This window comes from Astyanax mexicanus, chromosome 2 (genome assembly GCF_023375975.1).
Source record: "Astyanax mexicanus isolate ESR-SI-001 chromosome 2, AstMex3_surface, whole genome shotgun sequence".
Lineage (NCBI taxonomy): Eukaryota > Metazoa > Chordata > Actinopteri > Characiformes > Acestrorhamphidae > Astyanax > Astyanax mexicanus.
This window is the reverse complement of record NC_064409.1, coordinates 54358997-54381287: the sequence shown is the minus strand read 5'-3', so window position 1 is coordinate 54381287 and position 22291 is coordinate 54358997. Positions and strand designations below refer to the sequence as shown.

General features: G+C 37.6%; 1 protein-coding gene across 1 annotated transcript; it reads right to left on the bottom strand.

Moving 5' to 3' along the window:
• Positions 1–301: 301 nt before the first annotated feature.
• Positions 302–22226, bottom strand: washc4 (WASH complex subunit 4). The gene is made up of 33 exons (XM_022672264.2): positions 21992–22226; positions 20878–21017; positions 20717–20770; positions 19675–19740; positions 19484–19529; positions 19228–19295; positions 19021–19103; positions 18850–18892; positions 18650–18753; positions 18386–18506; positions 17466–17589; positions 17257–17384; positions 16759–16919; positions 15543–15669; positions 15328–15453; positions 14542–14649; positions 13634–13780; positions 13045–13124; positions 12846–12951; positions 12559–12675; positions 8576–8744; positions 8280–8434; positions 8094–8168; positions 7885–7989; positions 7607–7741; positions 7397–7505; positions 5310–5376; positions 4985–5071; positions 4700–4847; positions 3966–4062; positions 3664–3860; positions 3434–3530; positions 302–1634 (listed from the first exon to the last, which is right to left on the bottom strand). Exons 1-33 carry the CDS (start codon positions 22050–22052, stop codon positions 1579–1581), a joined length of 3507 nt encoding a protein of 1168 aa, XP_022527985.1. The 5' UTR covers positions 22053–22226; the 3' UTR covers positions 302–1578.
• Between the last annotated feature and the right edge of the window lie 65 nt (positions 22227–22291).

Genomic DNA, 22291 nt, shown 5'->3' with positions numbered 1-22291 from the left:
GTGAAAGGCTTGGCAGTAAGTCTGGACCAGGACTGAGGAAAATATGGAAGACTTTTCGAGTAGACACTCTGCGACCCAATGGCATGAAGCAGACAAATGGATGAACAAGTGTCCATATTAATATTTGATTTGTAAAACGTGTACAGATCGCTCAATGGAAATATCAAATCATCCTTTTAGCTTGCATTGTTCAATTCCCCAGAATTTCATTAAAGGTGGGTGTTAAGGTATGTGGTGCATTCATTTCTTAGTGACTGATAAAAACACAAGGATACAGCAAGACAGTTTTTATAATTTAAGAAATCTTTTTAATTAAGTTGTTATGGCATTACTTATAATGCTCAACTGGGCATGATTTTACAAAAAGAGCATGAAGAATCAACATTCAGCTGGAATGTTTCTGAAACTACAAATTCATCCTGTACATCACTTTATGAATACTGCATATTAAGGCTTGTGTAATGAGACACCTCTTCCACACAGTGCTTCTGCAATTCCTTCACATCTTAAGCCATATTCATTTATACATGCTGATATAATTTTGAAGAAAAAAAAGCCTTAAAGGCAAAAACTGCACTCATTTCCATATGGTTTGGCAGGTTATGTGATTAGGCAGGTTACCTCAGAAGATTAGTTCGCTGCATCTCAACAATACACTTGGTTTTTAACAGCCACCATTTTAAATAGTTGAATAGGGCTGTGTTTACATATCTATATACTGTGATATTTTGTTTTGAAAAACAGAATTGATTATTAATTGTTAGTTTACATGTAACGACTGGTGGTAGACAGTCATTTTTTTTTTGGTGTTTTTAAATCCTGACAGTGTTTGTTTTTAGATCTCACTGATGGGACTGCACAAAAAAGTAAACACCACCTTCCATTCAGTAGCGCGATATATTGTCATATACTGAAAACATATACGTGTGTATATACTTATTGTGTTGCCAAGTTTTTGCTAATACACAGAACTACTGATTAATACAGTCCAGTTACTGTACCAGGAGAACTTTTGAGTGTTACATAACTCTGGAGAAGATCTGATTTGATCCAGGGACAATTTATGGCAAATTTTACTTGTACAGTCACACTAACAATCAGACAAACAGCAATTTAGATTAACAAATGATGATTAAGACAATAAGGATTTAGTTAAAATATCAATTTTAAGGGTCACATTATTACCATATTAAAATATTATCGTAGACTAAGTTGATAAGAAGCTGCCACACTTGCACAGCTGCAAGTAATAATAGTAATAATAGTAATAGTAGCTGAGGAAAAATAATATGTAGTGGCAGAACCCTGGCTTTGTAAAAGCAGGTCATATAGAAGATCATAAACGACTGTCAGTTACAGTCAAATTAAGTGCAGGAGATGTAACAAGTGTTCCATTACTTTCTCAATGTACCTTTTCAAATTCTTGGCTGAGAAATGGATGCCATTATTTACTTCAATACAAAACATTACAAGACTCTGCTACCATCCAAAATATGGTACTCTATACCTTTTTTTCTGAGTTAGTTTCTATTTACAATCTTTCATATCTTCCAAAATGTTGAGAGCTGCTGCTGGGTTTTACTTGCTGCTGGATTCAGTTTCAGAAGAAACCGCCGCTGCTTTAGCAACATCCTCTGAAAGATACAAAATTACCATTAGATCAATGCCAACATAAAAACTATAATATTAAACTGAAGCAACTGTCTGGTTGTAAAAATTGAAGGAAGGGATTTTTAACTTGAGCTCGGTGGTCATGCTAGACATCATTCAAAATTACTAGCACAACTTAAATAACAAAAAAAAACTTAAGCAATGTTTGAACAACATGATCCACTAAGGGAAAAAAAGTTACCAACTAGTTGTCAACTTTCCATATTCAATTTTTACAAAACAGTCTGCCAGGTGCAGCTGCCAGCTGCCAACTGCTATTAGGTACATTTGTTAGTACAATGTTTTGTTTGTAATTTATCCCTGTCGGAAAACAAAACCTTCTATTTCTTTTTTTCCACTTTCTGACATAATAATAAAATATATATATAAAGTTTAAAAGGTTTTTGGCTTCACCCATATTCCTACTTCTTATAGGCACACATGGTACGACTTGAAAAAACGTCACATTTTATAAACAAATATGTCAATTCATTATGACTTTCTAAGGCCCAATCCCATTTTACCCTTTGGCCTTACCACTTACCACTACCCCCCTGTTTTGCGCGTGCACGCCAAGGGGTAGGGGTGTCCCGATTATTGTTAGGCTGAAGGGGTAGGTTAGGGGAAGGGTTAGGGTCTGTTGCCCTTCATACTGAGATTTTTCAGACGCACACTTCAAACAAGTGACCAAAGAAACCCACAAATGTAAATATTTTTATAAGTGATGCTTTTAAAAGTGATGATCAGCACTATATTACTAGAGTTTAATGTGTAGTTTCAATGTTTTATGGTCAAATTCTTTATAACAAGCAAAATAAAGATTGCTAGTAGTTTGTCTCAGTAGCTAGCTAACTTTCCTGTTCCACCTTAAATGGTGCAACAGCCGAAAGGGGCTGCAGCATCAGAAAATAAAATAAAAGCTAATTTCAGCTCCCCATCACAGAGGAATTATGGAATGGACAATAATAACTAATTCATTTCTACACCTTCTCCCCCCTTTCTAAAGACATACAATCCCCTAAAGTTAACTAGTTAACCAGCAGCAGCTTAGTTACTGAACTTTAGCGCTCCTGATGACGTATCAGGTGCTTGAAGGGTTGTACCAATTCTTAGGGGGAGGATTTCACTCGAAAAGAAGGGGTGGGGGTAAGTGGTAGGCCCAAGGGGTGAAATGGGATTGGGCCTTAGAGTCCGAAACTGATGAACTGCGCCACTGTGCTGATTTTCTACAGTTGGAGAAAGTCTTTTTTGCTGGGGGACAACATAGCTGCATTGCATGCTACTTTATGTAGTCATTTTTTTTAAGTTCGTCTATGAATCTAGTCTGTTCATGTAAGCTCTGTCTCCCCTCATTAATGAGTACTTGTGGAAAGGGGAAAATTAAAGAGAGCACGAGAAAAAGAAGCTGAAACATATTACATTTATCAGAGCCATGGAGTGTCCAGCTCTGTTTACAGGACACAGAAGGCAAGAAATGTTGTAGTCAGTAGTCAGTAGTAGTAGTTGTAGTCAGTGAAGGTTCCACAACATTAAAAATTTATTTTTAATGTCTGAAAAATCTGTACTTGGTGTGAAAGGGCCTGAAGAACAAAGGAAAAAAAAACTGCACTTGCATGTATTACAATAAATAGCATGTAAAGAAAATAGACATAAAGCATATGATTTGTGACACTTATGATGCTTTATAAGGTAAGGGTTGCATTAAGTTGTCTTAAGGGTTCAGAGATATTTCATAAAAATCACTGTTAAGTACATTTATTCCACTAAACTGCAATTTACCCACCCCGGTCTTTCTTTTCCTGGGTTTCCTCTGCTGCAGTCTTATCAGCTCTGAAGAAGATCCGTGCACTGCTCAGAGAAAAGTACAGCAGCTCGAACTCCTGCCAGCAGACAGATGGACATTCAGTACTTGTTAGCAGTGAAATTAAATTCCTCAACAGGGTCACCTCCTCCACCACCAAGCTCATTTAATATGAGACACGGAGCATTGAGCTTCAATAGCGTACAGCCTACCTGCAGATAGACATCCAGTCTCTTCTGAGTTAAGTTCATGGTCTGCATGAGCTTCTCATCTTGGCTGGTGGCCTGAACATTCTGCTCTTTCACCACTGCGCTCATTTCCTTCATGTATTTCTCTCGGACTGCCTGGAACCAGTGCAGGGAGTCAAACTCTTGATACTGATCCAGCAGCTTCAGAATGTAGGCAACACCTTAGAAGAGACAGAAAGGATAGGAAACACTCATTCGGGGAAAAAAAAAAAAACAGGTACAAAAAAATATATGAAATCTGTTTGATATTACAATTTGAAAATTACCCATGGCAAAGCCATCATCTGTGAAGGCTGCTCCGTTTTTGTTCTTTTTATTCAGCTTCTCTTTGCAGCCTATAGAGTGCTCCACAAAATTGACTGTCTGAAATTTGGGAGAGTAGAAGACAAAAACTGTAAATTGTAACATATATATATTAAAAAAAAAATTGAAATTACTAGAAAATGTAGCAAATACTCTGGTAGCTGGTTGTGTTATTTAGATAATCTATTACTTCACATGAAAATAATGTCTCGTTTTTGGTGAATCTTAGAAATAGTGTTAGGACAGCATTATATTTAATTAACATAACTAAGGCCTAATCCCATTTTATCACTTGCCACTTAGTCCTAACCCTTTGTTTTGAACATTCATGTCTAGGAGTGTTGTTAGGCTTGAGGGGAACATGGAAGTGGTAGGGCTACAACACATTTCAAACTGAGATTTTTGAGAGGCACATTCAAAACGAAGAGTTTTGAGAGTCACTGGCAAGATCGTGGCACAAGCAACCAAAGAAACCCACCAATTTGATTATTTTCCAGACTGTTTAGCATATTACTCAAAAATAAGCCAGTCGTGATTACGTTATGATTCTCTACTGCCATCTAAAGAGCGTGAGAAAGGAGGCGGGGCTAAAGAGTTCAGGCGTAGCTCTTTAAAATGTTTAAAGATTATTAAGAACATGTTATAAAACAAGTGACAACCAACAGAAATCATCTTCATCATCAAGTTGCCTGCTTACCAAAGGGGGAACGATCATGTAGAAGTTCCTTAAGTGCATATTTTTCAGGCTGCGGAACTCTGGGGCAAACACACCCACAAGCATTTTGAAATACTCAGTTCCCTCGGCTGAGTTAGTGGTCAGGTCACTAAGTACCGAATCCAAGACGCTGAAATGAAAGGGAAAAAATAAAAAAAAATAATTTTTTGGTGCTCTCAAACCACTGTAGAAAATCTTAGACTTCCATGTAATGACAAAAAGGAGACAAATGACAAATGAGGAGCCTGTGAAGCTGTTTTTTAGTACCTGGCTGCCTTCTGCGTCTCATCAGATAGACTCTCCTCCTTTACTAACTCCTCAAAGTTTACAATGTCCTCCAGATCAGGAACAAACCTGAAACCATAAGAATTGAATACTTTATATTTTGCCTTTAGGGGCCAAACAAATGTTCAAATGATATTAGTCTATGGCTATGGTAATAATACAACAGTGTGAATATATGGAATCTTACAATAGACAACATTTATATATAAATCATGAATGAATGACCTGGTAAAAATTTTAAAACTCAACAACAATTTCATTTTATAAAAATAGAAAAGTGTGAGTGTCTAGAATTTATGGCACCAACCTGATAGCACTACTGCAACAGTGCAGGCCTCCAGAGCGGATCATTCGTACATACCCCATTGCGTTACCTAAGAAACAAGAGACACAAATGCAAAATACAAATATAACAATACTTAAGTATACAAGTAATGTGAAATAAGAGATCAATAGTAAGTGCAAAGGTTATGTGTACGCATTACAAGCCAGAAGTATTGAATCAGATTTTTCCCTTAATGTGACAGATTAGATTTTTTTTTAGGGCTCTGCAGATCTGAGTCACATCCATATGTTGTCATAGATAACACGTACAGTACAGGCCAAATGTTTGCACTCACCTTCTCATTCAATGCGTTTTCTATATTTTCATGACTATTTACATTGTAGATTCTCAATGAAGCATCAAAACTAAGAATGAACACATATGGAGTTATGGACTTGAAAAAAAGGTGAAATAGCTAAAAACATGTTTTATATTCTATTTTCTTAATAAATAGCCACCCTTTGCTCTGATTACTGCTTTGCACACTCTTGACATTCTCTCAATGAGCTTCAAGAGGTGGTCACTTGAAATGGTTTAATTAGTGGAATTTCTTGCTTTATCGATGGGGTTGGGACCATCAGTTGTGTTGTGCAGAAGTCAGGTTACTACACAGCCGACAGCCCTATTGGACAACTGTTAAAATTCATATTATGGCAAGAACCAATCAGCTAACTAAGGAAAAAGTCAGGTTACTACACAGCCGACAGCCCTATTGAACCAATCAGCTAACTAAGGAAAAAAGAGTGTCCCCAAGTGGAGTCGCAAAAACCATCCAGCGCAACAACGAAACTGGCACACGAGGACCTACCCAGGAAAGGAAGACCAAGAGTCACCTCTGCTTCTCAGGACAAGTTCATCCGAGTCACCAGCCTCAGAAATCGCAAGTTAACAGCAGCTCAGATCAGAGACCAGTTGGATGCCACACAGAGGTCTAGCAGCAGACCCATCTCTAGAACAACTGTTAAGAGGAGACTATGCAAATCAGGCCTTCATGGTCAAATAGGTGCTAGGAAACCACTGCTAAGAAGATGCAACAAGCAGAAGAGATTTGTTTGGGCCAAGAAACACATGGAAAAGACTTTAGACCAGTGGAAATCTGTGCTTTGAGCTGATGAGTCCAAATTTGAGATCTTTGGTTCCAATCGAATGGACTCCACATGCCTGGTTCCACAGCTGGTACCACAGCATCTTGCAGCGACATGCCATCCCATTTGGTTTGCGTTTAGTTGGACGATCATTTATTTTTCAACAGGACAACGACCCCCAACACACCTCCAGGCTGTGTAAGGGCTATTTGACCAAGAAGGAGAGTGATGGAGTGCTTCGGCAGGTGACCTGGCCTCTACAGTCACAGGACCTGAACCCAATCCAGATGGTTTGGGGTGAGCTGGACCACAGAGTGAAGGCAAGGGGGCCAACAAGTGCTAAACACCTCTGGGAACTCTTTCAAGACTGTTGGAAAACCATTTCAGGTGATCTACCTCTTAAAGCTCATTGAGAGAATGATGCCAAGAGTGTGCAAAGCAGTAATCAGAGCAAAGGGTGCTCAAACCTTTTTTTTGTTAAGCAAATAACTCCACACATGTTCATTCATAGTTGTGATGCCTTCAATGAGAATCTACAATGTAAATAGAAGGTGTGTCCAAACTTTTGGCCTGTACTGTATGATTTGTGGGGCAACATTGCAGTTTTACTTATAGGTAAAGTCTGTACATTTGGTTGCCATATTTTTTTTACAGTCACAAAAGACCAGGCTCTGATCTGTTATGAATGGGGAGAGACCAAAATGTTCAAAATTGTGGTCAAATATCCATTTTAAAAATATCATGTCAAATAACTGGTGAAATACTATGGCTTAATAATACATAAAAAGCATTTTTTAAGCTTGTTCTGCCTACTGCACAGGTCTCCAAATCATGGAAGAGCTTCCCTACTAACACATTGACACTAACCAAAAAGATTTAAATGTACATGAATGTGAACAGTTAAGAAAGTCAACTCTGATCTGAGCAATAAAAAATTAACTGATTTAAGAGGTATGTAATGTGAACGTAGCCAAACTGTCTTACCAATCTGACTGATGAGCTGTCTGAACTGGTCCAGGTAGCTCTGGCCATCTGGAGTGATGCCAAGTTTTCTGATGCCCCGGTTGAACTTTTCAGCCCTCTCAAAGGGGTACTACAAACATTCAATAAAACAAAAACAGAAACAAATCATGTATTAACAAATAGAAACCCTTGTCAAAATCTTCAACACACACATAGAAAGTCATTGTTTACCTTCTGATCAGACTGATCTTTGGTTTCTCTGAAGAAGCGGATATCTTTGATGAGCCTGGACTTGATGTGCTCGTCGTACATGAACTGACTGAAGATGTAAAACTTCTTCTGGAGGAACTGATACGTGAAGTTTACCTGTAATTTGATGTGAGTTAATCAAAAGTATTGAACATGTTGGAAAGCGTGTTTCAAATTTGACAGCCTATCACCTTAGAGAAAAAAAATCCAGGGAATACAAACAGCCAATAGACACTATTCTCAAGCAGAACTGTACGTACAGTAGTGTTCATTATGCCAGTTCCATGGGTGCGGATTGAGTTTGCGATGTGCCGAATATTGATGGTGTTTAAGTGCTTGTTGTTGCTGGTCCTCTCAATGAAGATCTATAGAAAATGATAGCAATGCAACTCAAAAACACAAAGACTACTACGTAGCATTAATAATCAACAAATAACTGAGAACAAAGGACTTTAAAAGTGAGACTTACCTGGTTGTTCAGATTGTAGAGATAACGCGAGACAAACACGTGGATGTTCCTCATAATCTCCAACACATCCAGTCCCTTATAGATATCAATTTAACTAAATTAAATATAAATCACTGCATCTTTTAAAAAAGATTACTGAAAGGAACCAAACAGTCCCGAGACTCGGTAAGAAATAGAAATACATACCTGTTCCAGAGTCTGGCTGGGGAGATGGGCCTCAGTCATGACTAGACCATAGCGCTGTGTGGCTAGATTTCTCATCTCACTATATGTGGCCCAGTCATGGAGAGCCACTGTGGTCAGGTTGTAAAAAGTTTTGTCCAGGTAGTGAGTTACATAGGCTGCAAGAAAAACAACCACCACCTGTTACAGCACACAGACAGACGGCAAATATATTTCCCTTTTCATCACACAAGTTGAAAAGGGAACCAGCATGCACTGGAATCTTTCATGTGCTGTGAACAACTCTCAGTTCAACTTACCTTTGATATCAATGAAGCGATTGAAGAAGCGGATTGGCTTGAGGGAAAAGAAGTGAGCCAGGTCCTTCATGCCTACTTTGAACGGGTTCCGGTCGTCCAGCTTGAGGTGTGTGTGCACAGAGAGCCGCAGGTCCTTCTCTATCTCCTTACACAGCTTGTCCAACAAGTGCTAATGAAAGCAAGATATATTTGAGACACCATGCACTCCACTTTACTCACTCCACTCCATTCATAACTCTTAAAACATTAAAATGTATAATCCTGATAAATGGACAATTATTTGTTTGAACAAAAATAAAACTTGATCCGATTTCTTGATTAATTAAAAGTAATCATTAAAAATGTAAATATTAAAAATAAAAAATTAAAAGGCTTCTTGACCTTTTTGATCCCTTTTATCTGGCCATTTTTGGTCAAAGGGTTGTTTATATCCATCCATTTTTAGTAATGAGTTCTCTAGGTCATGGTTTCTCAATCGGGGGGCCGCAGACCACCAGCCGCGAAGCAACCTCTAGGGGTCCGCATGGCTCATTCTCAGAGGGATAAAGTAGTCTGTAGTTAGCACTTTAAATCAGGTGTCTCAACCTCATGGCCATTTTGTGGACGATATTTTGTGGGCCGCGACTTAAAATCAAATTTTTTGTAAGTGCAGCGCGCCCGCAAGAAAGACGCATTCTCTCCCCGTCCACCAGCCTAGTGCATTCTATTCATTTAAATAGAGAGAGCCGCTGCATGAGCACAGCCCCGCCCTCTGGCAAAAAGTTCAGAGGCACATACGAGCCTCACACACACAGAACAGCTACCTTTCAACCACGGAGGAGAAGCTGAAAACGGATTTATATAACTATAGATCACAGTGAGGTTGAATAAAAATCTTAAAATTGTGATTGACTACATCTGTTGCTTCATTTGAATTAAAAAATGTCACGGATACGCCCACACAGGGAGCCGAGTCATCAGGTGTTCTGTTGAGTTGTGCTACCCCGTCAAACTGTGCTACTCTTATGTGTATATTTAAAGGTAAAAGTAAAAAAGAAGCACAGTATTGAAGCATGTTTCCAGTAAGACGTTTGTGTACATTATTTGGAAAGCCTAAATCCCTGTTCAGGGTAAAGTTATGGTAGCAAGTGTTTATTATACTCTGTTATTTTAGATATTCTATTATCATCATCATCATCATCATCATCATTATTATTATTATTATTATTAGGGGGGCCTTGACACTTTCAAGTTGTAAACAGGTGGGCCTCAAGGTAGAAAAGGTTGAGAACCCCTGCTCTAGTTTGTAAAAAAAAAAAAAAAAGAAAAAAAAAATGTGGGTGAAGTAATTTGCATAGTTCTCCCTCTGTAGTGAATAATATAATTAAATACCTCACCTCACTGGGCTAAAAGGGCATTATTTTTCCAAGCATGAATGTATTTTTTTAAGAAGACTATGCCACATGTGGCACACCTTATAAAGGCATGACCTATGCAGAAGAGGATATGAGTACTGAACAGTAATAGTTACTTTTATAAAAGTAAGTTAGTTACTTTATGAATTACTTGATTTACTATGTTAGATTACAAGATACCTTATTAGTTACATACAGTGTTGGGCACGTTACTTTGAAAAAGTAATTAGTTATAGTTACTCGTTACTTCTCCAAAAAAGTAACTGAGTTACTAACGGAGTTACTCCACTATAAAAGTAACTAGTTACCAGTAAAAGTAACTATCGCGTTACTTTTATTATTCGCCCGTCAAAAAAAAAAGGAAATGAATTATGTATTTACTATTATTAGAAAAATACCAAACGATAATAAACCCAAAATGTTGACAAAAATATAATCTACGAATTACAAAAAATAAACATGAAATTCTTCACAGAACCAAAGAAAATTACTAAAACATATAATACTGAAAAAAACGGAAAAAAAAAAACGGAAAAACGCGTCTGGGGATGGAGTTAAACAAACCAAGCCACACTCAAAGGAAATATGTATATATAAACAAAACAAAATAATGGACAAAAACAACAATCTAATGACCGTTAAAATGGTATTAATATAACAGTTTCACCAAAAGAGAATAGAGCTTAGATCGGCCCAAAAAATCCGACCCGACCCAGCCGGAGCCTGTGCACGTTCTGCCCAAGCCCGAACCATGAACTGTCATTATCAGCCCGAGCCAACCCAAACCATAAACTGTCTGTTTTCGGGCTGATTGAATGAGTGAAATATAATCAGAATTATGTTAATTAACACTGAAACATAGCATAAAACTATTATTTAATTAAAATGATTTTTAAGAACAGCTACACACAGTGCTGCAAGTCAAACGCGGAGGCGTTCATGTGCCCCCAGAGCTACGTGATTACATTTTTCATTTTATTATAGTTTGATTCAGTAAGTTTTAATTTGTTTTTAGGGTGGGCTTGCTAGTTTTTATTAGTTTTCACACATCTCATCAGAGAGATCAATCTAATAAACGTGAGAGAGAGAGAAAGAGAGAGAGAGAGAGATATTTGCTTGTTCTGGAATGAGCTACTCACAGGTAAATGTTCTCACATACTGAATCTCCTGTTTCTCTTTCATCTGCCTTGCGCTCATATTGTAATCCCATACATAGTTCTGCAGTTTTCCAGTGTTTTCTGTCGTATTTTGCGGCTACACCGCCCGCTGTACAACTCCGCTGTACAACAGCTCTTATAAATAAATTAAACACGAAAATTCAGTAATTTTAGTTCGTTTTAGTTAGTTTTATAAACACAAAATACAGTTCGAGATAGTTATGTTTTTTCCTTTTAATTACCGTTTTTATTAGTTTCAGTTAACACAAATGTTTTTTCACTTTCAGTTTTCGCTATTTCGTTCGCTTTAGTGAACAATAATAATTGGTTATTTAGCAACATTGTGATTATCACACCAGAGCTTTATATAAAATAAAAATAGGAGCCCGATTTTGGGACGGTCTTTGGGTCAGGTCGGGTTCGGGCAGAGAATCTAAGCTCTAAAAGAGAAAGCAGCAGCACCACAAAAACCGGAGCAGCTAAAAAGAGCTTAACTTCCTTAAATCGGAACTTGGCCTGCCCAGGGCAATCACTGAATTGATTAGAGCAGCAAATTGTGCCTCACTTCACCACGCCAACACACAGGCACAGCGGCCAGAAGCTCAAGTTCACCGGAAAGAAGAGGGGTTAACCAGGGCAAACCAAAGTTACAACAAAAAAAAAGTTAATAGAGGCTAAAGTAACGTGCAGTAACGGGGTGTCGGAAATGGTAACGGCGTTATAGTTACAGTCATAGTAATTAGTTAGATTACTCGTTACTGAAAAAAATAACGGCGTTAGTAACGCCATTAGTTTTAACGCCGTTACTCCCAACACTGGTTACATAAAGCAGCCTTTTTTCTAAGGAAAATTACAAAAAAGTATCTTTCATCTGATCATTAAAATGATTATGGATTTGTTCTGATAACAAATTGGAATTGGAAATAGTAATGGGTTAGATTACTTGTTACTGAAAAAATGGTCAGATTACTGGTTACTAAGTAATGCGGTACTGATGTCACTGGTACTGAAATAGCCTGCAGCACATTCCAAATAAAACTTGGCACGGTAAAACAGTAAAGCGGGCATTAAGGATTCAGTCTTGATCTCAAATAAGAATGTTACCAGTTGGAATCCTCAGTGCCAAAACCGCTTACGTTTTTGTGAAAAGAAAAGACAACATAAATAAGAGAGGAATGCTTTACCATCCCAACTTTTATTTGGAATGTGCTGCAGACCTGACCTGAAATGCAGGAATGGATGTATATTAACAAAAAAAATGTTGAGCAGACAAAACATTACATATCTTAGATTCATACTGTATGCAATGAAAGAAAATGCACTGGAACTTCAGTTTACATACATTTTTATATAAAACTTGTTTTAATTCCAGTCACTGTTCGGTAATTTTTAGCTCTTTCTCAGCTTTCTCACCTCTTTGTCACTTTCTCACCTCGTTAAAGACATCCATGATCTCTTTGTCGTAACACTCCAGCAGCTGCTCACAGGACTCCATATGTTTGGCGTGCAACATGGTCGGCACACTGTCTCTAAGAGCACTGAACATGTACTGGAAAACACCAACACAAATATATAAAAATGCTGACTTAACAGTTAATAAATGCAAAATGACAGAAAACAGAACTTGCTAATAATTAAAAATGTCAGATTTCTGTTCCTATAGTACAACCAGTTCAATTTCTGCTACTGCTAATGTACAACAGAATGTAGCAGACATACATGAATCCTCGCTGCATCCACAGCATTTTCATACACATCATCCAGGTAAATGGGAAAGACTGCACGGTGCCAGTAGAGAAAGCTGCAGTCACACTGTACTTTGACCCTGAGGAGAGAAGACAAGAGTGCTTTGCTTTTGGAAAAAAAAAACATCTCTTTTTCAGTCGAATATTGACAGAAATATTGTATTCAGTCTCACCTCTCTCTTAATTCACTGATCAGATCCAGCTTCTTGAGGACAAGTTGTAAAGGTAAAAGCTCCTCATCCTTGAAGGTTTTCTGTGAAAAGAATAAGAAAAATGCTACAAATTTGTAGGTTTAGATATGTCTGGCTGCCTGTGTATCAGTATAAAAGCCTCCACCATCCAAATGAACGCTTTTATCTTAACCTACTTTATTCAAGTTAAAAATGATTGGTATAGTGTATGCAAATTTACATATCACGACACACGGGTTACGATTCAATATGTTGCAATATATAGTCATTTATGATAACTGTCAGTTTTAAAAAGCACCATCATATCTTAAAATTCTGACTAAAAGAAAGGTTTACTTTTTATTGATTTACAATAGTGGGCTCTAAAGACACCTAGAGATCAAGGTTGAAACACAATACTATATTGTTCATATATAAATAAACCACTGTCTGACAACAATCTTTCAGGTAAAGTAATAATTGAAAAAAACATAACTGTGTTTTTGAAAATTCATACAGTATTGCAAAAACTAAATATCTCAATATTAGGTATGTCCACATTTTCCTACACCCAAACATCCTTTAACCTTACCATCTGAGTGCCCACACTGAGTGCTAGAGACACTACCAGCCTTCTCTCTCTCGTGCTCGGCCCGTTCAGAGTGTTCTCAGCCAGAACCAGCGCTGACAGCACATCCAGTCTCTGCTCACTGTACTTCTTATCAGAGATCACCCTTTTCTACAGGATAGATAAAAAAAAAATCTCACTCATGTATTTACATTTTGTAAAACAAAGAAGGCAAGTACACAATAAAGTAGAAGTGGAAGAGAGGGAAAAAAAAACTTCTATTAACAAAAAAAATATAGCGGACATTCAACTGCCTCCAAATATTTTTTGACAATTTTTGTCTATGGTCATCTATAAGAAAAAAAGAAAAGAACTACCTATGAAACCCTATATTTCAGCACAACCAACAAATGGAGATCACCAATAAAGGCCTTAGGGACCTCTTCAGATCAAGTCATGATGAACCACATCAATAAACCAAACAAAACCAAACAAGCCCAAAGTAATATAAGGCAGACTCTTACGATTTCCTTTCAAAAATCATGTTCTAATCACCTGCAGCTGATGTGATGCACCTGATTCTAAATTAAGGCATTTAAGTTATAATAAATGTGTGGAGGGTCCAAACAAACTTATTCAGTTTAATCTGTTTTGTTTTATTATGTCTTCTCAATACTGTTAAAATGAGGATCAAATGCCCATATATTTAAGCATGCTAAAAAGTGAAAATAAAAAGAACTGGTGAAAAGTATATTAGCAATATTATGTTGGTATTTACAATCATATGAACATATCAAAAACCAAACATAATCTAATCTCCTTATTGTTTCACCAATTTCACAACAAGGCTTACTGTTGTTGACTGTTTTGTGAAAGTTGATGACTGATGCCTTCTATTGCCAAACTTGGTCAACAAAGACAAAACCTTTTACCTTAGCTGTAGAAATGGAGGTCAGGGCCTGGGAGTGTAGCTGCTGAGTGATGTGCGTCACAGAGTCTGCCACTACTAGGGAGCGCCGGTGAAATGTGTGCTCTACAGCCTGAAAAATAGAAAGAAATGACAATCGATAATAAACTGATTGTGCTTGTTTAGATTAATTTACAATAATCAAATAAAAAAACAAGTCAAGCTCATTACAGAAAAACACATTTTACACTTTCAATCTTATTCTTTGGCACACACTTGGATAATGGGGACGATTTGCTCTTCCTGACAACCACAAGAAGTCCCCTGATATCAGGGTGAATCTTCTCAGATTGTCCTGTGGTGTGTTGTGTCCATGGTTCTCCTCAAACTTCTTCTAGAGCAATCAGGGACTTGAAACAAGTTTATTTCTTTACAATACATAATATTTGGTGGAAAATGCAGATTGCGTAGTGTGGTTTGATGGCTAACAAAAATAAAAGACATAAAAATCTAAAAAAATGTCTCACATTTTCTACATCAGGTGAAAATAAGCCTGTAGTGTGGGCCAGGCACAATGCATTGAGAGAAATTACACTATAATGTAAAAATGTGACATTCAACACACACCATTCTTTTCATTACATTAATTTAATGTTGCTCTTACTATATAAAAAAAAAAAAAAAAAAGAGTGTGTGGATTTTCATGTATAGTATAAAACTCCCACTTTTAATTACTGCTTTCAGAACAGCACTTGAAGACTATTAGTCTTTCTAGTCCTGAACCAGAAAACTGCAGGATTACAAATTTTACCTTCAGAAGCTCCACCAAACGACACAGAGCCTTCACCGAGGTCTTGGTCATGGGTTTCTGCATGGACATGTACAGGTTCATGGTGGTTTTAATGATGGTGCTGATGCTGTAGGCATACAGGATTCCCTGCAGGAAATACGCACACAGTGTGTGAGTTCATACCCTGTCAGTTTCACTGATTCATGTCAAGACAATACGATGACTATCCTCTTTACCTGCACAAAGACATTGCACCTGTTGCTCAGATCTTCAGCGAGTTTGTCAGGCCTCTGTTCCTTAGATAAGATAGCTTCCATCTTCATCATCCAGGAGGTCACAAACACATAATAAGACTGCACATCCCTGCAGAAACACACACACAAATAGAGTACCAGACTCACCATGTGTCAGAGCACAATAAAGCTGCAGACAAATCAAGAACGCTTTAAGATCTCCACTGCAAATGTTTCTTTTCTATACAAAACACTTTGAGTTGAATTTTGGGACAGAGATAAAGCCTCGGTTTAATCCGAGTCTGAAACTGGACCCATATTGTGGCTCCAAAATGGCAAATTTACCGGGAATGTAAAGAAATCTATTGTATTTTAATGGAAGTAAATGGAAAATTAATTGGTTGATGGCATTTCCTCCCCACATCATTCCTAGCACGATGCTGGTTAGCACAGGCATCTGTCAGCTGTTGTATTGGAGATAAGAAGCAGTGTCTTTATCTGAACATGCTGGCTACCCAGTAAACCACTTTAGTTTCAGAATCAGTTTCTCTGATTTTGCTATTTATAGATACATGTTTGAGTAAAATTAACATTGTCGTTTTATTTCATAAACTACAGACAACATTTCTCCCAAATTCTAAATTAATTTTTATTTAATTTAAGAGCATTTATTTGCAGAAAATGAGAAATTAATAAAATAACAAAAAAGATGCAGAGCTTTCAGACCTCAAATAATGCAAAGAAAACAAGTTTAACAATTATAAAGTTTTAAGAGTTAAGAAATCAATATTTGGTGGAATAACCCTGATTTTTAATCACAGTTTTCATGCATCTTGGCATGTTCTCCTCCACCAGTCTTACCATCACACTGCTTTTGGATAACTTTATGCCACTCCTGGCGCAAAAATTTAAGCAGTTCAGCTTGGTTTGATGGCATTTGATAATCCATCTTCCTCTTGATAATATATTACAGGTGTTTAATTTGGTAAAATAAAAAAAATAATAATAAAATTTAAGTGGTCTCTTATTTTTTATGGAGTTCATAGCACTCAAACTCACATAACCCACTCAACTTTAGCCAATCGTCTCTGCAGCTTTGTAAAAAGTGGGTATCAGTCATTGAGTAAGCAAAAACCCCCCTTTTAAGCTGACCTGACAAAATGTTTTTGAATGCCAATAACAACATACCAATATGCTTTTATATGTGCTTAAAACTCACTTGGTTAGTGTTTGTGCTTTTTGTTGCAAGAATGCATCTCTGCTGCTGCGAATGGCCTGGAGACTCTTTTTATCCATCAGTTTGGCTGCGGCAGGGACTTTGTTAATCAAAAAAGTGTCAGGAAACCAGATTATGTTGGCAGTGAGTGTCACTGCAGGGACCTGGAAGAGAAAAATGAGAGCTTTATTATTTTCCAAAGCAAGTTATACAAACTACAGGCTGATCTAAGCCGAGGAAGGGCAATAAAAAGCGAAATGCCAACAGGAAAAATGTAGAATGAATCTCATTATTCTGTGTTAACCTATACTGGACCCTATGTGAATTTAAAGACTTCAGTGAAATTGTACCTAGAAATGTAACCTTAGAATTCTGAACAGCTACTGTATGAAATCCATCAAATGTACGAAACTATAAACCCCGAGCACAAAGGTGCAGACCTGAATAGACAAAAAAAATTACAAGATTACACAGTGTAGAATCACAGACAGGGAAACAAACCTTTTTGCACACATCCAAAAGAGATTTATAGAGTTTCTTGTCAACAGTTCGAAAGATGTGGAAATGCAGGACAAAGAGGCCACAGACCCCTGCATATTTATCCCTCTGGTCAATCTCAGAAGGTTCCCCTGTAAACACAAATACTCGGGAATTACACTAGAGTAGATTTATTCCTTATTTTGTCAACAAAAAAAGAAGCAGCTACAAACCAAGCTTTGACTCCACATTGGCGAAGATTGTGCGAATGTTGTGGGCAAACTCCTCAGCAAAGGCACTGTTTTTAGAGACGGATACCCCCTCCCCAGGATTATCAAACCTCTGATCTACACAAGCCTATCAGAAAGAGGAGGGGAAAAATTATTAATATTAGGACACAGTCACAAGCGTACACACAATACCTACAAGCCCCTCAGATACCACAAGTCTGCTGTATGTTTTTGTAGCAGTAGCTGGTTTTATTAAAGAATCACACTGAATGTAAACAATGAGGACTTGAGATTTAATAGATGTATTTTGGAGATTGGCTAGGCTTGAATCAAACACTAGGAACAGGTACAGTTTGGAGTTACATACAAGGGCTTTGCCATTCTCTCTGCCAAGACAGAATTAAAGTCCTGTGATGTGAAGCTGAGTCTTGTGACCTGCAGCCCCATAAACTGCATACAAACTTTCACTGCATTTTAAAAGCGGTACCACTGCTTTCTGGTGAGACACATGCTCTCCCAATTTATGTTGAAGAAAGACCAATTAAGCTTATAGTACAAACTAAACAAAAAGAGACAATAATAAACGTAACTTTTTTGTTTTATTTTGTGCAATATACAGGAACCCCTTTTATTCTCGCTCAAAACCAAGGGTAACATGATACCACTTTTTTTAGGCTTGGGTTGTAGATTTATGCTTATACACAATAGTGTAGGCTAATGGATCATATCTAAATCATACTTCTTTTTTTCTTCCAATATTTAATCCAGTGATATTTGACAGTATTAGAGCAATGACAATACTGTCAGATCAGCACACTCCAAGTCACAACCTTGGTAACAGTGTAATGGATAAACATCAATATTTTGCCTTGATTCTACCCAGGAACTGCCCAAAAAATAAGAGGAAAAGATGCCACACTAACCTGAAAGATCATGCTGTCCAGCAGCTGTCCCTCCAGCTTTAGCAAAAGCTTCTCAAATGGTTTTAACTTCTCTTCCAGAATAGCAAACTTGGATGGGTTGTGGTGGACAGATTTGAGTAATCTGTAAATGTCATAGCAAAATTCACCAAAGAATACTACACTAGAGTACAGTTTTTCTTAACAGATTTAGGATAAAGCTGGTTTAACAAAAGTAACAAAAGGTTTACCAACATATACTTGAACATGTTTCCATGTCTTGTTTACCTTTTGTACATCTTCCAGTGATCTCTCAGAGTAGCATGGTTCTCCATGATCTCATCCAAAGTGATAAGAACCACCAGCAGTTCACCCAGGTGCTCATATACTGTCTGCTCAAACCCAATAAAAGCGGTCACATATTGAATCCCATGTTTTAAACATGTTTTAAACATTTAATCAAAAATGACACATATTATGAACTTTACCTGAAAATGAACTCCAGATGACTCAATGATTTTTGTGGCAGCTCTACAATGAGGGACAAAGAAAATACAGTCATAAACCAACATTACACCCAGAATCTAATAAGAAGGATCACCACAGAATATGACGATGTATAAAACATAATAAACATATCACATCACTGAAGACCTCACTTGTTGCTGTTGTACAAAGCAGCTAGTTGATGCACAATGTTCACCACAACCTCAAAGCAACGAGACACAAAGCAAGACAGCTCCTGCATGGTACAAAAAAAGAGAAAATAATTCACACAAAATTCACTCACTGGAAGTTTGGCGGGTAAACGGTGACACAAATATCTGCTGATCTAATATACACTAAGCCACAAACATAAAAACAACCTGCAGAAAGGAGATGAAGCGTCCCATTTGAACTTGGCATTCGCCCTCCACCACACTGGTGTCTGACACTGTCAATAAAAAACATCATTCATAAAGTTTCAAACAAGACAGGATTCACAAATGAGCAAGAACTTGGACCATAGGACGTAATGCATTATGTGCTGCTAAATTACAGATCTCTTGGTCAAAACAGAAATTAGTAGTTACTAAATCCTATAAGAGATGTTTTAAAGGATAAAATGGAATCAACAACTACCTCCTTCACCGTAGTACAGCAAACCATTATAGAACTTTGTTTCAGCCTAAAAGGTAATGAACATTACAATTTTAAATGCAAAGACATTTACATTTCCTTCATCCTAATTTTTTTTCAGTACATTATTGTTTATCATATAATGAGCAATTTTTATATAGTACATCTCTTTACAATGTAAAACTGTCACATACCTCATATTTCAATTTCTTGACTTCACTGCAGAGAGCTGCATAAACTGTAATGACTTTATTAAGGACCTGCAAAAAAGAACAGTAACAAACAAAAGACAACATCATTCATACTGAAAAAGTATTACATGACATGATATCTGCTACAGCCAACAAGTCATCTTCTTTGTTAGACTATGTGTGTTTTAAGTGTTTCTGATCTGTGGAAATCTTACAGAAACATCACCAGTTCAATACTGCCTCCCAGCTGTGACTATGTTAGGTACATTAATGATCACTGCTGAATAGATTTCAGTTCAGAAAACGCCCTTTGGAATTAATTCTCTCACGCAATGGTATAAGCACTACAAGCGCAAGTATGCAGAACCTCAGGTGTTTTTGCACCTGTACTTGGTTTCTCTTGTCCAAATCAGTTGATGAGTTTGTTAACCTGAGTGTTTTCACACAGGCCTAAACCTAAATGCACCAAAATGTGCACCAACCATTGGTCAGAGCTGTCTGGTGCAGGAGCAAGAAACTACATACAGGAAGAAAGTTCTGTGTTCCAGACCAGCATGAATATATCTGTGCAGCGTGAAGCTGTTAAATCTTTGAATGCAGAAAATATTGCTGTTACAAATTCAAACGCAGTATTTTCAATGAGATGCCCCATAGTAAACAGTGCTGCGTGGACGTGATCAGTAAACGCTGCACTTTCAGTGTTTAGGGTGTAAACAATGTAGCATGAAGCAGCAGCAAAGACAGCATTTGTTCACAGCTATGGTAATTATTTGGCTAATATATCAGGTTATTGCTGCACCTGAACAGTTGTTTAGCTCAAATAAAAGGAGTATTTTGACAGTTGGGTGGGATCGAGACCGGATAAGGTTCTCACTACAAACAAATATTTTTAAACTGTTTGGAACAGGACCGAGACCACCTCCTCTAGTAAGTCTTAGTCCGGTTGTTTTGGTTGACTAGTCTCTCCAATCCTACAGAATAAAGTACAGAAAAGAAAAAAATACACATTTCTATATAATTAGATGTCCCATAATTAGAGACTCACCTTGTTTTCTGTCTTAATCAACTCCAAAAGTGAGGACTGTTCATAGGGAATGAGCTGTAATCAGACAAAATATAAAGAGATGCATTTAGTGTCTAGGAAGGTAAAAAGAAACAAAAGAGTATCAACTTAAACATCACCAGTTTAAACAAACCATACAGCACCTGCAAAGCTATTGGATCCAGAGTGAAATCCCAGACATCACCAATGGAGTCATCCAGGGCTTCTTCAATAGCTTTGAGTTGAGATGAATACTCTTCCAAGAACTTTGTGTAGTTTTTTAGCTGCACTTCAGTATGAATTTCTAGAATGTAATCAAAAGGCAAAATTGCATTTTTACTGCAATACAACAATCATTAGACATTTTCGCATTAACCCCTCAACCCTCCCCCTCTTTTCACTGCACTACACTTTTTAAATATTTGTCTTAATATTTACAGTCAGGCAGTACAGACACCCTGTGGCCGTTTAATTCGTTTACCTAGCTAGTCTCAGAAAACTGGCACTGACAGTTCAAGTCAGTGACACTGACAGTTAGTAGCTCGATACCCAGCAGCACTGTTTACAATGCTAAAAATAATGCTTAACATGCTGACTTCAGCAAGTGGTATACTGACAATTTCAAATGTAAGTTAGTTAGCTACACATATATCATCGTGCAGGGGCGTTTTCATTCCAACACTTCCTTAAAACAGCACTTTTTCTTAAAACCACAGTAACGTAGTTACGTCTCTAATAGAGGAGTCAATGGACTCTTGCTCCTTGTCGTTTTGGTCATATGACTGAATGGGTGAACATGGGGTTAGCTAGCTTACGTTATGCAGTCAACAGGCTAGTCATCTAACTACATATGTGATTGAAAGATGACTAAAAAAGGAGACAATTTACAGAACTTGGCGACGAATCGCTGAATTGATAGGCTCGTTAGTTCAGCAGATCACGAGACGTTAGCTCAGTGCTTATGTGAACCACACTGAATATCTATTGCATTAATTAGCTAGTTAGCATATCTGTCCTAGTCTTACAGTTGATAGTAATACAGGGATGTTTAAAATGTGCTGATCCCCGGGTCACACACCCAGGCAGTGTTCAGAGAGACTGATCACTAAAGCTACAGCTTGGCAGGAGCTCCTGATCATCTGACCAAAACACAGCTAGCCACCTAGCTTAGCTAACCTAGCTACGTTAGATATGCTGCTAGCCTGGTGGCTAACCCCACTAACAGCTAATCGAGCTAACGTCTGACCGATGTTTCAGCTAAACAGAGGCGACACTTACTCTGAGAGCCATCGTCAAAGCGATCAAACTCCCAGTCTGCTGAGATCGACTCCACCGCCATCCTGTGAAGAGAGAGCTAGCACAGAGACGTTCTCCAGCAGACAGCTGCCCTCCCTCCGCAGAGTGATAGTAGAGAAAGTAGCAGGGCAGCAGGGTTGCCAGGTCCACCAAAAAAATATCCAGTCCAAAGTTAGTCTAAAACCTGCCCTTCAGAATCTTAAACTAGCCAAAAATATATTACTCTCACACATTTGAAGCAAAACAAGTATAAGTGTACAACTTCGTATTTTATCAGTTATT

Excerpts from the sequence above, each read along its gene's own strand:
- washc4 (XM_022672264.2), bottom strand. The coding sequence starts at position 22,052 with ATGGCGGTGGAGTCGATCTCAGCAGACTGGGAGTTTGATCGCTTTGAC. Across the intron at positions 12,676-12,845 it reads TGGATGCAGCGAGGATTCAT|TACATGTTCAGTGCTCTTAG; the intron begins GTATGTCTGCTA and ends GGTGTTTTCCAG. Across the intron at positions 7,506-7,606 it reads AAGATCAGTCTGATCAGAAG|TACCCCTTTGAGAGGGCTGA; the intron begins GTAAACAATGAC and ends GAATGTTTGTAG.